An 18,946-nucleotide genomic window follows, 5' to 3' on the forward strand; every position below is an offset into this window, starting at 1 on the left:
CTCTGCTGCTCTATCTCACCCTCTCTCTGTTCTCTTCACCCTCTCTTTTGCTCAAGGTCAACTGCCATCTGCTTGGAAATCAGCCAACATCACCGCTTTGCACAAAAAAGGTGCAAAAACAGATCCTAGCAACGACAGACCAATCAGCCTTCTCCCAATTATCAGCAAAGTCATGGAATCCATCATTGCTTCGGATATGAAATCTTTCCTCTTCTCCAATGGCTTGATCTCTGATCATCAATTTGGTTTCAGACCAGGTCACTCTACTCTGGACATGCTGCTTCTGCTGTCTCAACAATGGATGGAGGTCCTCAATGCCAAACAGGAAATTAGAGCTGTCTCCCTCGACATATCACGTGCCTTCGACACGGTCTGGCACCCCGCTCTGCTCACCAAACTCTCCTCCTTTGGTATCCATGGAAATCTCCATGCATGGCTGGCGGACTTCCTCTCTAGTCGTCGTCAACGTGTGGCCCTGAATGGGTTTCTCTCATCTCCTCTTCCTGTTCAGGCTGGAGTTCCCCAAGGCAGTGTTCTGGGCCCCGTGCTTTTTCTGGTCTTCATCAATGATCTCTCTGACTCTCTCGAAAATCCTCTCTATCTCTTTGCTGATGACTCCACTCTCTGCCGCTCCATTCCTCTTCCCTCAGATCGGCAGTCTGCTGCCTCCTCACTCTCTGAAGACCTGGGCAAAATCACAGACTGGTCAAACAAGTGGAACATGTCTTTCAATCCTGACAAATCTCACACTCTTACTATGTCTCTCCGAAAAGATCGACTGGACAACCCTCCCATCTACTTTCTCAACAATCCTCTCCAAGAAGTTCTGTCGCTCAAGATTTTGGGTCTCACTATCTGCCATGATCTTTCTTGGGAAAACCACATTTCCAAGCTGGCCTCCAAAGCCAGTCGCCGACTGGGCATCCTCCGTCGTGCGAAGTCCTTCCTCGGCACACCTGAGCTCCTCACCACATACAAGGCTTTCATCCGCAGCTCAATGGAATACTGTTCTCCCCTATGGGCCGGTGCTCCTGCCTCACACCTAGCTCGGCTTCACGCTGTTGAAACCAAAGCTTTCAGAATTATTGGAATCTCCCGCGATGAAGCTATCTCTGAGGGCCTTTCACTCACTCACCGCAGGCAGGTAGGTGGTCTTTCTGTCTTCTACCGACTCCTCTCCGGCCTTGCACCCCCAGCTCTCTCCGTGCTCTGTCCCCCAAATATTCCTACAGGTCGCACAAGATCTGCCAGCAACCCTCTGATGGTTAAACTGCCGAAATCTCGGCTCTCTGCTCACCTTCACTCTTTCATTCCTCTTTTCTCCCGCCTCTGGAACAAACTCCCTCACTCCCTTCAATCCCACTCCTCCCTCCAGGTCTTTAAAACAGCTGTTCACCACCATCTCTTATCTTCCCCCATCCAAAACCTTGATCTTTTCTACCCCCGCTAATTCACCCCAGATCCACCTTGTTTGAAATTCCAACTTCTTTCCTGGAAGTCCTGGCAGTGTCCATATGTTTTATACCTCTCCCACCGCCCCCTTCCCATGCCCCCCCCCCCCCCAAAGCCCTTGCCCTCTCTCAGATCTCTCGATGTCTCCATGTCTCTCGGTCACTGCTCTCAAATGTTGTGTTTGTGTCCTTCCCCCTCTCTCCCCATCTTGTCTACCGCTCCCGATGTTATATGTTTTATGTGTCGGTTTGTCTTTCTGTGTGATTAATGTTCGCTCTTTCACGAGCCTCGATCTTGTATACAAAAAAAAAAAAAAAAAAAAAAAAAAAAAATTCTTTAAATTTAATGCACAGTGAAGCAAAACTCAAGAATATGAATGAATCATAAACTAAAGATTGAAGATTTTAAAAAGTGGTTTGGTTTCAATTAGCTCTTACAAGAGCCTCGACTTTGTATACAAAAAAAACATCATTAACTCGATGGTATTCATAGAATACTTACCCTGTGCAGTCAACTTGGTGTGAGCCAACTCTTCTGTTTTTGAAGGGTTTTTTTTTCTTTGATCCAATATGGCTGCCAGACCACGTGAGCGATGACATCATAAATTTATATTATCTGACATAATTGTTGTGTAGATCACACTCAAGAAATTTCAAACTGATCAGACTAAGCGTTTTCCCTGTCGAAATATGATGTCATAATTAAGGCGCCAATGACATCATCGTCAACAACACTTATTCCACATGCGGAGTTCATTACAATGAGCTACATTTTAATTTTTTCCATGAAGCGGTTTCGGAGATATAGAGGTACAATTTTTTTTTCCAAGATGGCACCTGTACCATGTGACCTATGACCTCGTAATTATCATGAAATAGTCTACAGGAGGGGACACTCCCATGGTGAAAAATTTTGTGTCAATCGGACCAACAATTGCAGAGAAAAAAATTCATGCTGATCGGATCAAACGTTGTACTTGTCGAATTATGACATCCTAATTAAGGTACCGATGACATCATCATTAACTTATATAATTCCCCATGGTGAATACTTGCCAACACACTATGTTTAATTTTTTTTTCTATGGAACGGTTTCGGAGATATAGAGGTGCAACGTTTTTCGATTTTTCAAAGATGGCGCTTTTAACACATGACCTATGACGTCATATTTATCATTAAAATATTCTACAGGAGGAGGTGCTCTTATGATCAAAATTCGTGTCCATCGGACTAATGGTTGCAGAGAAAAATATTTTTCATACTGATCAGATCAAGTGTTGTGCTTGTCGAATTATGACGTCACAATGAAGGCGGCAATGACATCATCGTTAACAACACTTATTTCCCATGTGGAGTTCATTACAATGAGCTACATTTTCAATTTTTCCCCATTGAGTGGTTTCGGAGATAGAGGTGCAACGTTTTTCCAAGATCGCGTCTGTACCACGTGACCTATGACGTCATAATTGTGAATTAAAGAAAATATACAGGAGCAGGCGCTACTATGGTAAAATTTCGAGTCAATCGGACCAATGGTTGACGAGAAAATGAATCTTAAAAATGCAGACACGCACGCCACACTTACTAAATCGAATGCTTAACCCTGCTTTACGCTTCGCAAGCGCAGGGTAAATATTAACACTTTTTCATAAATAAGATATACACCTGAGCTGAATATTTTGTTTGAAGGAGACCCGCTATGCTTTTTGAATCTGTTGAATATTCACTGTTCCGACGAGCCTTCACAATATAATCAGGAAGTTGATTTGCTTTTTCCACTCATTTTAATAACCCTTCATCACCACATTCTAATTTTCCGATTGTGCATCTCCTAAATCTTCCTCGGTCCTTTGGCGAAAATATTTTAGCTTTTTTTTTTAAACTAGTATAGTATGTTGTGGGAATTGTAAGAACAGGGTCTTCTATCCTCTTTTGCTGAGACAATGTTTTAAAAAGTGGTTTTAAATTTTTCTCCTCTTTTCATTCATACACGTACACTGCCTTCACCCAATATTATTTTTGTCTCCATTTCTTCTTTCCCTCTTCCTGTTGCTATTTTACTTGTGAACTGATTTCTAATGTTCCTTAAACGTTTTTGCTCTGTCATCCGCATCCATTTTATGGTGTTGGGCTAGCGGCTTGGGTGCCGGCTTAGGATCCTAGGATCCTGGGTTCGAATCCCGGTCGATCGCTGAATTAACGCCAGGGGGGTTGACTCAGCCTGTCATCCTTCCGAGGTCGGCTAATTGAGTACCAGTTCACTGGTAATTCCCTGTTTGTCGTTAAAGGCGGCAAAAAGGGTTGGCGTCAGGAAGGGCATCCGGCCGTAAAACATTGCTTCAAAAAGGGGACCGAAAAAAAAAAAACAACAACAACCACGGTTCCCGAAAAAGGCCAACCCCCGCTTTGCGGGGGAAAATGGCCTCTAAAGGTGGTTATTATTATTATTACACAAAACAAATCACTCATTAATCTGCCCAACCACCTAGTCTACAATTTTCAATAACTTATTTTATTTTTTGTGGAAAATATTGGTACCCTTGCACTTTTTTCAAATAATGCACCATTTCTTCCAGAAAATTGTTGAAATTAAAAAATATTTTGGTATCCATAGACTTAATAGACTGTAGTTGCTTGTGTCATTCAAGTGAATATCCTGAGCCATATCCTTGTCCTTTGTCAACATCTTCCTTCTTGATTTCCAATAGAAAACTATCCCTATCCACATATATAACCCACAAACATTTTCTTGACATTTCTCCTTTAAGTTTTTTTTTCTAGAAATAGACATACATTCATGCCTTTGACAAATCAGAACCTACGTTCCGACATAAATTCATTCACACTCCTGGGCTCCAGGATCAGCCATTATTTCTCTTGGGAAAGTCACATTTCAAAATTGGCCTCCAAAGCCAGCCACCGACTGGGCATCCTCTGTCGTACAAAGTCCTTTCTGAGCACACCTGAACTCATATTCACCTACACGGCATTCGTGTGTAGCTTGATGGAGTACTGCTCACCCATCTGGGCTGGCTTCCCTGCCTTACATCTTGCTCAGCTTGACGTTGTGAAAACCAAGGAACAAGGCCCTCAAGATTATTGGAATCTCCCACGCTGAAGCTGAGTCTATCACTTTGCCATCGCAGACAGGTTCTTGCATCCTCTGCTCTTTCTGTGCTTTGTACCGCCCCCTCCTCCTACACATCCATCTCCCAAGATTTCTGCAGGGCACAATGGTCCACAATCAACCCCCTTCTGGTGAAACTACCTAAATCCAGTCAGTGCTCATCTCCACTCATTTGTTCCTGTGTTTTTTTCCACCTATAGAACCAACTTCCACATACTACAATGGAAAATTGAAGATTCGCAAGTTTTTTGGTTGCTCTGATCTGTTCTTTTGTTGCTCTGATCTGTTCTTTTGTTTGTCTGTATGTCAATCGCCTACAAGTCGCATTTTTACTCCAATCTACACAAAGCTTCACCACGTGGAGGAGGCAGTGAAAATCTGGAAGCTTAATTTTTTGAGGTCAAAAGGTCAAAGGTCAGCATCACATAAAATCATCAATTGTCATCCAATTGACCTGAAATTTAAATTTACCGTTTGAGCTTTTGTCATCAAATTTTCCAACAAAGTTTTTTTATGAGAATAATATGGAGAAGGCAAGTAATAATTTCGTCAAAAGGTCAAAGGTCAGCATCACATAAAATTGTCAATTTTCATCTGATTGACCTGAAATTTTAAGAATTTGCATATTGGGTCACTGAATTGGTTCATCAATCAAAAGCGAGAAGCTGATTGTTGTTGTTTTTTAGATCAAAAGGTCAAAGGTCAAGGTTGCGGAAAATCACCAATTTTCACCCCATTGACCTGAAATTTAAAGAATTTGCATATTGGGTCACTGAATTGGTTCACCATTCAAAAGCTAGAAGCTGATTTTTTTTTAGATCTAATGCTCAAAGGTCAAGGCTGCATAAAACCATCAATTTTCATTTTGCATTTGAAAAAGAAATTATTATTTTGAGCATATGGAAGAAGACGTATGAATACAAAGGGATGCAGAAAGGCTTTGCATTTTCAGATGCTTTCAGTTAGTGTTTGCATTTTGTTCTACACCAGTTGATTTCTTTATCATTTCAGAGTTCCATTCTGCATTACCTAAATATCTTCAAGAAAAAGGACATGTTGGGTCCTGTTCCTATATTTACGATGCAAACGCTAAATCCACTTTGGAAACAAGATGTCGCTTGATGATTGAGTTACAGTTTCAGGAGAAGCAGAAGAAAAAGACGAGAGAGAGAGAATATGGAGGTGATCGAGTATTGTACGCCTGTGGTCCAGGTCTGATTTCTTAGAAACACAACACTGATGCATTTCAGATGATCCTTGTGACTTCTCTCCAGGTTTGCAAATTGGAGAACAATCTCTCAGAGACTTGCTGCTGCATCGTATCGAAGTTGTCATTAGAGAAGTTGTTGTTCAGATAACTATATATTGAATGCGGTATAATTTAACTGTTTAGCAACAGATCTGACAATTTGCATGAAATAATTGGTTTGCATAAATAAATTCACTGATTTTCAAAGGTTGCCCATACATTCAATGATGCGCGCACTGAACTGAATTTCGAAACCAGAAATGGAACATCAAGCAATGATTTGCTGGAAAGGAAGAAAAGTTTAAAATCACTTACGGGCACAGGAGGCAGCAAAAAATACAATGATCTGGAAAAAAAGAATTCGATTTTAAAAATACACATTTGAAAACATTGACAAATTTTTTTTTTTAAGTTTTGAAATGTACATCACCCATTTTATCAAACAATGACAAGCATTTACTTCCATATTGTGCAATCTATTGTACATTTTCTTTTAATTTGTTTGTTCTTTACAAAAGGTTGATTTTTTTTCTATTGCTAGTTTTTTAAAACATACAATATTTCATCAAGTGATATGAAAGAAAATTTCCAGATGCTAGTCGCTGCTTTGTTTGGAAACTTTTTATGGAGATAGAGTAATGGTTGGTCCTGTGGTTTGCGGACCCAGAGGCCGTTAGCGAGGATCCACAGTATGGGGTGGGTTAGGGTGTTGGAGGAGGAAGAGTAACAACATACACATTGCGCTGCCAAAATATATCACACGCTTGACTCATTGCACGTCACAGGCAACCGATCATGGAGGGCCCAGATTCATTGTCTTTGTGTCACAATTATATCACGTAGTCATATTTGATACTGTGTCCCTATGTCGTCGCCATTATATCATGTCATTGTGATAATCGAACATGGTGTTGTGCAAATTTAGACGTTTGGAAATGGTCCAGGAAAAAAAGTTTTGGAACCACCGATATAAAGCGAAGGTTGCGTACCAATATATATCAGGATGCCCAGTCGGCAATTGGCTTTAGAGGCCAACTTTGAAATGCGGTTTGCCCAATACATATAATGTCTGATAGTGAGACCCAGGAGTTTGAATGAATGAACTTCCTCAAGAGGATTGTGAAGAAAGTGGATCGAAGGGTTTGCCAGACAGTACATTCAGAGTAAGATAGTGAGAGTGTGAGATTGAAAGACGTTTTCCAAGTGTTTGACCAACTTGTCATTTTATGAAGGTCTGAAGAGAGGGAAGAGGCTGCAGCTTGCCTGTATGAAGAATACATAATCTCAAAAAGTTGCGGACGGATTCGGACGAAATTTGGCAGAGATGTAGAGTATGTAACAAGGACAAAATGATTAGATTTTGATGAAGATCCGGATTCGGATCCGGCTACTAGAATTTTTAAAGTGATTCTTCACCATTGGGAGATAGGGCCAAACACGATACATAGCAGGATATCTCAAAAAATTATGGAAGGATTTGGACGAAACTTGATGGACCGGTTGGATGTCTGACAAGGAAGAAGCGATTTTGGTGAAGACCTGAATATGGATTCGGATATGAGAATTATTTAATTTTTTAAGTGATTCTTCACCATTGGGAGAAAGTGCCAAAAACTGATGCATCGCAGGATATACAGTCACGTGAAAAAGTAAGTACACCCCATGTAAAGTTTTCAGTTTTTCAACATATTTCAACATACAGCTATTTGATCTTCATTTCAACAGTATTGATAGATAAAGGTGATTTAATATAACAAATATCATGAAACATTTACATGTTGTAGTCCATTGTATAATTTAAATAGACATAAATGCAAATTTCGCATGTGGAAAAAGTAAGTACACCCATACATTTATCACTACTTCAAATACCTAAAATTAGAATCAGGTGCACCAGCTCAGGTGCAAATGATTAGAACATCGTGAGAGAAGATCTTGGAGGAACCTGTCTTATTTAAACCTCAGACATTTAGTTTGGTTTGCTCTTTGTTGTTGAAGTGTGCGGCATCACCATGCCTAGATCAAAAGAGCTCTCTGAGGCTTTCAGAAAGAAGGTTATAGAGGCCGACGAGTCTGGGAAAGGATTTAAAAAGATCTCCAAACAATTTAAAATCAATCATTCGACTGTCCGGAAGATCATCTACAAGTGGAGAAGATTCCAAACAACTGCCAACTTGTTCAGGCCAGGCCGCCCCAGCAAGTTCAGCCGAGAGCAGACCGCAAGATGCTGAAAGAAGTCTCTAAGAACCCCAGAATGTCATCACGGGACCTACAGGTAGCTCTTGCCACTGTTGATGTCAAAGTGCACGAGTCTACCATTAGAAAGAGGCTGCACAAATTTGATCTACATGGGAGGTGTGCCAGGAGGAAACCTTTGCTGTCCAGAAAAAACATTAGGGCAAGACTAAAGTTTGCCAATGAACACCGAGGCAAAGACCAGCACTTCTGGAACAATGTGCTCTGGACAGATGAGTCAAAGGTAGAGCTATTTGGCCACAGTACCAGAAGACATGTTTGGCGAAAACCAAAGACAGCATTTGACCACAAGAACCTGATACCAACTGTAAAGCATGGTGGTGGAAATATTATGATTTGGAGCAGCTTTGCTGCATCAGGGCCTGGGCAGCTCACCATCATAGAATCCACTATGAATTCTTCATTGTACCAGAGGGTGCTTGAGGATAATGTGAAGCCATCTGTCGGAAAGTTGAAGCTCAACCGAAGGTGGACCTTGCAACATGACAATGACCCTAAACATACCAATAAATCCACCAAGGAATGGCTGAAAAGAAAGAAATGGAGGGGTTCTGGAATGGCCAAGTCAAAGCTCGGATCTAAATCCCACCGAGATGTTGTGGGGGGATTTGAAACGAGCTGTGCATGCAAGAAACCCCTCAAACATCGCACAGCTGAAATAATTCTGCATGGAGGAGTGGGCAAAAATTTCTCCCAGTCGATGTCAGAGACTGGTAGACAGTTATAAGAAACGCCTACTTGAAGTTGTTTCTGCCAAAGGGGGCAATACCACCTATTAGAGCCAATGGTGTACTTACTTGTTCCACAGAAGGAAATGGCATCTCTGTTAATTTTTTGTTGAATAAATTATTGCAAAGTCAACTTTTCATTGTTTTTTGTTCAATTAGATCACCTTTATCTGTAGATACAGTTTAAATGAAGATCAAATATTGATATGTCCACATATGTTAAAAAGATTTTTTTTAAACATTTCATGGGGTGTACTTACTTTTTCCACATGCGAAAATTGCATTTATGTTTACTTAAATTATACAATGGACTACAAAATGTAAATGTTTCATGATATTTGTTATATTATGTCACCTTTATCTATCAATATTGTTGAAATGAAGATCAAATAGCTGTATGTTGAAATATGTTGAAAAAGTCAAAACTTTACATCTGGTGTACTTACTTTTTCACGTGACTGTATATCCTGCTATGTATCAGTTTTTGGCTCCATCTCCCAATGGTGAAGAATCACTTTAAAAATTCTAGTAGCCGGATCCGAATTCGGATCTTCACCAAAATCTAATCATTTCGTTCTTGTCACATACGCTACATCTTTGCCAAATTTCGTCCGAATCCGTCTGCAACTTTTTGAGATATTTTGTTCACAAACAGACAGACAGGGGTGAAAACATAACCCTCCATCCACCTTTGGTGGCGGATGTAACTAGAAAGCATCTGAAAATGCAATGCCTGTCCACATCCATTTGTATTCAGATGTCTTCTTCTTCTGCATGCTCAAAATAATGACAACAGTTTAAAAAAGAAATGCTAAATTAAAATTTATGATTTTATGCAGCCTCGACCATTGAGCTTCAGATCTTAAAAAAAAAATCAGCTTCTAGCTTTTGATTGGTGAACCAATTCAGTGAACCAATATGCAAATTATTCAAATTCCAGGTCAATCTGCTGAAAAGTGATGATTTTACATGACCCTGACCTTTGACCTTTTGACAAAATTATTCATTTGCCTTCTCCATATTATCATAATAAAGCTTGGGTGAAAATTTGATGACAAATTTCAAATGGTAAAAAAGTTATGGCCCAGACACACACACACACACACACACACACACACACACACACACACACACACACACACACACACACACACACACACAGAAACAGACAGACAAATGATTGCAAAACCCTGTCTCCTGCTGCACAGGTGATGGGCTTATAAAAAACTACGACAAGGATAACATGAGGAGAAAACAAGACCAGATGTTTGAAAACAACCCGAAAAGAGTCAACCGTGAACTACAGAAACGGAAGCAGAATGTGTCATCCCCTCCTGAAAAAGATAAACTGCAACGATTCTGGAAAGGAATTTATGAAGATCGAAAATAACACAATAAAGAGGCAGAATGGATCCAAAACCCAGAAAAGAAGCAACATCTCAAGGAAATTCCCCCAGTAATAATTGATGCAGAAAAGATAAGAAGCAACTTGCAAAGATGTCAAACTTCAAAGTCCCTGGCCCAGATGGGATCCCAAACTTCTGGTTAAATGCTCTCCATGTTCACTACGCTCGAGCATTCAATGAACGTATCCAAGGGGATCAGGAAAAGGATGAATAGCTCACAGAAGGTAACACCTTCCTCATCCCAAAATCTGAAGAGACCCAGCTATCCCACAAATACCGGCCAATATAATCTATGTAAACAAAAACAACATACAAACTTTTAAAAGGAATCATCACAGAAACAATGTACCACCATCTAACACAACAAGAAGGCTGAGAGACAGAACATAAGGGATGCAAGAGAGGATGTGATGGAACAATGGACCACCTACTGCTGAACAAGGCCATGTTCAAAAATTGCAATATGAGAAGAAACAAATTGTCCACACCATGGGAAGACTATAAAAAAGCTTTTGACAGTGTCCCACACTCATGGATGATAAAGTGCATGCAAATGCACAAGATAAATCCCCACATAATCAAACTGATTAAAGTTTCAAATAACAAGAGTAAAGATATGACGTGGGATCTTCCAAGGAGATAGCCTTTCTCCTCTCCTGGTTTGCCTGGCCCTGGACCCACAAAGTAACCTCATTAATGAGCATGAGCAAGGACACAGACACACCCTAACATCCAATAAAAGAACGTCCAGAGAAACAAGAAAGGTGCCACATCAACTGTACATGGATGATGTAAACGTCTTTGCACCAAACAACGAAAAATTGGCAGAACAACTGAAATTAGTGAAACGGTTCTCCGACGACATCTAAATGGAATTTCGCCGAGATAAGTGTGCCGAGCGCACATTTGCAAGGTAGATCAACAAAAACGGACCACAAAACATCGACCTAGATACAACAACACAAGAGCTAGACAACAAGGCATCTTACAAATAGCTTGGAGTAGAAGAGGACCACCAAATTTGTCATAAAATTTCAGAAAAGAATTACCAAAGAATACCTGGGTTGAACAAGGCTGATCCTGAAAACATATCTCACCCCAAGAAACAAAATCAAAGCCATAAACTGGCCACAAGTGGATTTAAAAAAACTAGATATAAAACAAGGAAACTCCTCACTATCCACAAAATGTTCTACAAAAAATCAATCTACCTGCTGAGGAAAGAAGGAGGTGGAAACCTGATGGAACTCTATCAAGTGCGCAGAGCGATGACTGTATGATTAGCAGAGTATGTGAAAAGCTCAACAGACTACCGGACGCAATTTGTGTACAAGCATCAACATAAGAAGCCAGAAAAGGTATCTCTCACTCACCTTGCAAAAAAACTTCCGAAAGCAGGTGTGATTAGAAGATGACACGCACCAAAACGAAACAGCAACAAACACAGCCCAACAATTGCAAAAAAGACAAAATAAAAATACAAGATGGAATACCAGCAGATATATAGTGACAAATGGGAGAAAGACAAAAGATCTTGGAAATTTAAAAAAAAGAGTTGGACAGATTGTGGATAGACAAAGAAGGATCACTGGAATGGCTAAGAAGAAGTCAGCTCAACCGGGACGGAGAACAAATCATGATTAATGACCAAGACCAAGGACACTACAAAAATAGCTTTAAAAAGATGGCAGGACTGAGTTTATCGGACAAGTGTAGGTTCTGCAAAGTAGAAACAGAAAGCAAGAGTCACCTCCTATCGGGATGAAAGAAACTCATATCAGAACAGCTGTAAACCCAAAGGCAGAACAAGGTATGTGGAGTAATCCACTGGCACATCTACAGAAATTTCAATTTCCCATTTCCACAAAACTCATGGAAACATGAACCAAAATCAATCATTGAAAACACTGATGATCCCACCCAGCGTGAACATAGAAAACAAAGCATTATGATCGGACATAGTACTCAGGAACAAAAAGGAAAAGACAGCATTGCTGATTGAGATATCAGTACCCAGCGAATTTGGCCTAAATAATGCAGAAATCAAGAAAATTACCAAATAATTCAGGATTAAAAATAATTCTGGATTCAGACCAGGTCACTCTAATCTGGACATGCTGCTTCTGCTGCCTCAACAATGGATGGAGGTCCTCAATGTCAAACAGGAAATCAGAGCTGTCTCCCTTGATATATCAAGTGCCTTTGATACGGTCTGGCACCCCGCTCTGCTCACCAAACTCTCCTCCAATGGTATCCATGGAAATCTCCACGCATGGCTTGCGGACTTCCTCTCTGGTCGTAGTCAACGTGTGGCCCTGAATGGATTTCTTTCATCTCCCCCTTCCTGTCCAGGCTGGAGATCCCCAAGGCAGTGTTCTGGGCCCTGTGCTTTTTCTGGTCTTCATCAATGATCTCTCTGACTCTCTGGAAAATCCTCTCTATTTGCTGATGACTCCACTCTCTGCCGCTCCATACCTCATCCCTTAGATCGGCAGTCCACAGACTCATCACTCTCTGCAGACCTGGTCAAAATCGCAGACTGGTCAAACAAGTGGAATATGTCTTTGAATCCTGACAAATCTCACACTCTCACTATGTCTCTTCGAAAAGACCGACTGGACAACCCTCCCATCTACTTTCTCAACAATCCCCTCCAAGAAGTTCTGTCACTCAATCTCTTGGGTCTCACAATCTGCCATGATATTGGCTGCGAAAAACACATTTCCAAGCGGGCCTTAAAAGCCAGTCGCCGACTGGGCATTCTCCATCGTGTGAAGTCCTTCCTTGGCACACCTGAGCTCCTCACCACATACAACGCTTTCATCCACAGCTTAATGAAAAGCTGGTCTCCCCTCTGGGCTGGTGCTCCTGCCTCACACCTCGCTCGGCTTCATGCTGTTGAAACCAAAGCTTTCAGAATCATTGGAATCTTCCGCGATGAAGCCGATTGTGAGGGCCTTTCACTCACTCACCGCAGGCAGGTTGGTGAACTTTCTGTCTTCTATCGACTCCTCTCTGGCATAGCCCCCCCAGCCCTGTCTGTGCTCTGTCCCCCAAGTACTCCTACAGGTCGCACAATATCTGCCTGCAACCCTCTTCTGTTGAAACTGCCAAAATCAAGACTCTCTATTCACCTTCACTCTTTCATTCCTCTTTTCTCCCGCCTCTGGAACAAACTCGCTCACTCTCTTCAATCTCTCTCCCCCCTCCAGGTCTTTAAAACAGCTGTTCACCACCATCTCTTATCTTCCCCCATCAAAAACCTTGATCTTTTCTACCCCTGTTAATTCACCCCAGATCCACTTTTCTGAAATACCGACTTCTTTCCTGGAAGTCCTAGCAGTGTCCATGTGTTGTTTTTTTTTACCTCTCCCACCCCCACCCCCATTCCCACGCCTCCTCCCTCCAAGCCCTCTACCTCCCACAGATCTTCCGATGTCCCTGCTCTCAAGTGTTGTGCTTGTGTGCTTCCCCCCTCTCTATCCATCTTGTCTCAAGCTCCCTTTATTTCCTCTTATGTATCCGTTTGTTTTGTTTTGTTTTTGTCATTAATGTTAGCTCTTACACGAGCCTCGATCTTGTATCCCAAAAAAATAAAAATAAATACCAAGACCTCAAGAATGAAGTGAAAACATCCTGGAAGTTGAAGAGTGCCAAAATTGTACGAGTGATAATTTGGGCAAAGGGAATGATAAAGAAGAACCTTACATAGATCTTCAAAACCATCCCTGGGAACATTACCACAAACGAACTACAGCTGGAGGCTGTATGGGGCTCAATGACGATCCTGAAAAGAGCCCTTGGACCAAAACTCCGAGAACAACACAACTTCACAACTTAGCCAATGAATCACAATCCTTCACCGAAGCAGGGATGGACACATCAAGTCCTGGGAGAGTTCAACTTTCTAAAACCCAAATTATGGAGATAACAACCAACAACACACACACATAGACAGTGGCATTGTGATCGTCTCACATCTCCTTCAGAGCGAGACATCAATATTATTTTATCATCCCAATTTCTTTGTGTCAAAACCCTTGTATACACCCTTTTAAAATCTCAAACCTGGATCAGGAGAAGCCGCTGGTATCCCTGCAAAGAGCCACAGAATCTCATCTCTCTGTGCCCCTTGGGCTTCATCCTGAAGGTGAAAGAGACCTGATAGATGAGAAATATCGGTGTGTCGACAGGTGAGAAAGAAAGGTAGTTGGTACTTGGCACAGTGAACGTTGCCTTGTGATGTGAAGCAAGAGAAGTAATCAAATAAATAGGCAAATTGTCCTGAAGCTCACAAGGCCGGTTATACTTCTAACAGGGCGTTTTCTTCAATTGAAGAGGCGTATGCAACTACAGTCATGACACATTTTGCAAATAATTGTATGCAGGTTTGAATAGTTTCAGCCAGTATAGGTCTGCTATTGAAGGAGTATTCTCTCCAGTTTCATAACAGGTATTGCAAAATATAGCCAGGGTGCTGCACACCATGGCGTTCTCTTCAAAATGCACTGATTGTGTATTTTACAGCCATCTTTGAATGCCAGTGAACGGACACCCACGTTAATTTGCTCCCTAAAATATGTCGTATTCCTTGGTGTAACACCTTTCCTCCAAGTTACCAGGACGGTAGTTTATAGTTGGGCTGGAAATAGAACCCAGACCAGACAGTAAAAGGTGAGCATGCTCCCTCTGAGATATCATTCATTCACAAAGCAGGAACAGATTTATCAATACATAGCTTGTTTGCATTATTATAATGGTGCAAACATATTATATATGTATACATGCACAGGTTTGAGCTGGGAGGGGAGGTGGTTCCATCATTTGTGGAGGCCCCTGTGAAGAGTTTGGGAAGATGGCATACAGTGGAGTTGAATGATGTGGGAAGGGTGGAGGAGGTCAGAAACAAGCTTTTGAGAGGTTTGAAGAGGATTGATGGATGTGGTTTGCCAGGTAAGTTGAAGGTATGGTGTTTGAAGTTTGGGTTGATGCCACGAGTATTGTGGCCATTGATGATGTATGATATTGCGATTGGGCATGTGGAGAGGATGGAGGTTGTGGTGAGCGGGTTTGTGAGGAGGTGGTTGGGAGTGCCACGCTGTTTGATGAACATCACCTTTCATGGTCAGGGTGGAAAACTCCAGTTTCCCTTGACATCATTAACCGAGGAGTTTAAGGTGGTGAGGGTGCGGGAGTTCATGATGTTGCGGGATTCAAGTGATGCAGTGGTAAAGAATGCTCTCCCAGAGAAGAAGGGAAGTCGGAAGTGGATTTGCAAGAGCAGAGGTGGACGAGATGGAGGAGCGGTTGCAACAGGAGGAGGTCATGGGGGTCGTACAGCACGGGAAGCATGGCTTGTGGTGGATGAAGCATGAGCGATGGGGAAAGGCATGTGTGAAAGAGAGGAGGAAGATGGTTGAGAGGGAGGTGAGAAGAAAGGAAGAGGAGGAGAGATATGTGAAAGCAGTCGGTCAGGCATAGCAAGGTGCTTGGACTAGGTGGAAAGGTGTACGGGTGAGGATGTTGAAGTGGCAAGAGATTTGGAGGATGGAGCCAATATTGTTGAATTTCCTGTTGCGGGCAACGTATGATGTGCTTCCGTCACCAGTAAACTTGAGATTGTGGGGGTTGTTGCAGGAGGAGAGATGTTATTTGTGTGGAGGTGTGGGAACGGTGCAGCATGCACTGAGTGCATGTTCAGTAGCATTGGCAGCAGGACAATACAGGTGGCGACATGATCAGGTGCTGGCGGTGGTGGTGCAGATGGTGCAACAAGAGGTGCTGAGATCGAGAGAAAGAAGAGTGGAGAAGGAGACTGATGGGGGAGAGGTGTGGTTTGTCAAAGAGGGCCAAGTGGTAAGAGGTGGAAAGAGGAGGGGGTGGAAAGCAAGAGGGCTGTCAGATGCTTGTGATTGGCAGGTGGTGGCACACCTAAAGCCACAATTGGTATTCCCAGAGGAGATCTGTGTGACAGGGTTGCGGCTTGACATTGTCATTTGGTCAGGTGCAACAAGACAGGTCATCTTAGGGGAATTGTCGGTACCTTGGGAAGAGAACAAGGAGGAGGTGCACGAGAGGAAGAGAGGAAAGTACAGTGAGCTGGAGGCAGAGTGCCGGGAGAAGGGTTGGCGAGTTTCGTGTCAGCCATTTGAGGTGGCGTGTCGAGGGTATATTGGCAATTCCTTTTCTGCATTTCTTGCTAGGCTGGGAGTGTGTGGGACAGAAAGAAGGAGGATGTGTGACAAGGTGGGCCAGTTTGCCTTGAAAGGCTCATTTTGGATATGGAGGAAGTTTATGGAGGCATGTGGAACGGTGTAGGTTGGTTGTGTGTAGTTTTTTTTTTTTTGTTACTATTATTATTTCTTATTTTGTGTATATGGGTGAGTGGGTGAGGGTGTGTGTTTTTTTGCATGAATTAATTTTTGCATGAGTGTGTTTTTGTATGTTGAGTGGTGTATGTTGTAAGGGTAGGTGGTTGGTTGGTTGGTGTAGTGTGTGTGTGTGTGTGTGTGTGTGTGTGTGTGTATGTGTGTGTATGGGTGTGTATGAATGATCTGGTGTGTTTTGTTGGTGAGTGGTGAAGGGTATAAAGGTGGGTGTTTGAGTGTTCCACCGTGTTTGTTTGGTGCTGTGGATTCTGGATGCGGACTGCGGAGGTGTTGTTGTTGTTGTAGTCTGCGTTCGCACTGGCTGGGGGTGAGGGTATGCACGCATCCAGGTGTAGTTGCTGCATGTGGATGTGTATGTGCCCCTGCTGACCCACCTTAGCTGACCGTATCGAGGTTGAAGGGCCGAAACGGGATGATGCTGAGGGCCTCGACTGAGGACCCGGTCATTGCGACACACTTGTGACCAGGTGTTTTGAACTTATATATATGTATATATATATATATATATATATATATATATATATATATATATATATATATATATATATATATATATATATATATATATATAAATGCATATATATATATATATATATATATATATATATATATATATATATATATATATATATATATATAAATGCATATATATATATATATATATATATATATATATATATATATATATAAATGCATATATATATATATATATATATATATATATATATATATATATATACATATATATATATATATATATATATATATATATATATATATATATATATATATATATATATACATTTATATATATATATATATATATATATATATATATATATATATTGTTGCGGATATGGAATTTGGCCTCCATATCCGCTTGTAAATATTCCCCTATTTCCCCAATACTCCCCAACTCTCCCTTACCCCATTCCCTAGTCCCATTGTCTGTAAACAACACCCAGTAGAGCCGATCTCCCCCTTCTTCCCCCATTAAATGTCGTGCCCAGGTCCACCGCATCACACGTAGACAACTTTCGGACCTCTTGCTAGTTATTCTTAGTCTATGTCAGTTAAGGACTCGTTTCCATTAATTCTGACTCTTCGTTGCACCAGAATGTGATTATATGGCACCAGTAGTGAGTTTAGGACCTCCCCATACCTCCCCGCATCTCTTCCCCATGAAGAAGCGCCAACTACAACAACTACAACAGCAGAGGGGGGTGGTGCGGCGACGGCGCGGGGAGTGGGCGTCCTCAGTCCGGCTTGGTTAGCCGCCATTGGCCAGGTGCTCGACGGGGTTACCACGAAGGGGCTCCCTGTCGGCCCCTCGTCAAGGGCGGGGCCCGGTAACCCCCCGCAGCCAGTAAGGAGCAAGTGGCCGATTCCATCTGGGGCGGAGCTAACAAGCCGAGGGCGTGTCGCTCCCCGCCGGATATACGAGCGACTCACCGGAAGTGAGAGTCAGATGCGCCCCAAGCTTGAGAGAGAAGACAAGAACGCCACCTCGAGCGCTGTGAGACCTCCCGCATCTCTGGACTGGGCCGCGCTATTCTGTCCTCGAGCCAGGTGCACCTGAGCCATCGATTCTGCCCATCCTTGCCATCAATCCCTGTGTGAGTCCGTCTTGTCCTGTTTATCTGTGGTCTGTCGGGGTTACTATAAGACCGTGATTAAGTGCCCACCTTACTGTGCCGTCTCTCTGGCCCCTGTAATCTAACCTTCCGCATATCCCATAATAGAACCTCCTCCGGAGGCCTTGAGAACTGAACCCTTGGTGTCGTATCCTTGTTGTAATCCCAGCCGTTGTGTCCTTTTCCTTAATTGATCTAGCATAGCGCGATTAGTCAACGTCCGGGTATAATCGGGTAACCTGTTGCAGACGTGGTCATACCAAACCGCTCGGTAAATCACCATCCAAGACCGCGCCTGTAACAATTGGTGTCGGGAAGTGGGATCGGTCCCGGAGCGCGTTTTTTTTTTACGCGCTCGAAATTATAACGGCGAAATTTGGTTTTGTTTTACAAAAGATAAAAACCCGAATTTTGAAAGTCGCGCTATGGCAGACCAAGTCGGCTGGGTTCCGGTAGAGGAGAGTGAGGCAGGGTCGGTCCAGGACCAAATTGAGGGACGTGAGGAGAGCGAAGCAGCGAGGGTAGCAGGCGCGCAAAATGGCGCCTCGCTGGCCACGGAGTCCACGCCCGCGACCGTAGTAGCGCCACCGGTGGATTTGAACCTTTTTTTAATGCAAATGAAGGCCCTTATGGACAAGAATAATGAAGAGATGGAAAGCAGAATGATGGGGGCCCTTATGGGGCAAATGGGGGTAATGAGGGACG

The 18,946-nt window shown here is 42.5% G+C and overlaps 1 protein-coding gene across 1 annotated transcript in view; it reads right to left on the minus strand.

Annotated features, from left to right (window-relative positions):
- LOC137424498 (uncharacterized) overlaps window positions 1-14,495 on the minus strand; it is a 113,780-nt gene extending 99,285 nt beyond the window's left edge. Inside the window, exons 1-2 of the mRNA XM_078775523.1 lie at window positions 14,287-14,495; window positions 6,144-6,174 (exon numbers count right to left, since the gene is read on the minus strand). Of these exons, the coding sequence (XP_078631649.1) occupies window positions 6,144-6,174; window positions 14,287-14,361 (106 nt within the window). The 5' untranslated portion in view covers window positions 14,362-14,495. The remainder of the gene's footprint in view (window positions 1-6,143; window positions 6,175-14,286) is intronic.
- Between the last annotated feature and the right edge of the window lie 4,451 nt (window positions 14,496-18,946).

Source organism: Myxine glutinosa, chromosome 4, assembly GCF_964187855.1.
Source record: "Myxine glutinosa chromosome 4, kmMyxGlut1.1, whole genome shotgun sequence".
Lineage (NCBI taxonomy): Eukaryota > Metazoa > Chordata > Myxini > Myxiniformes > Myxinidae > Myxine > Myxine glutinosa.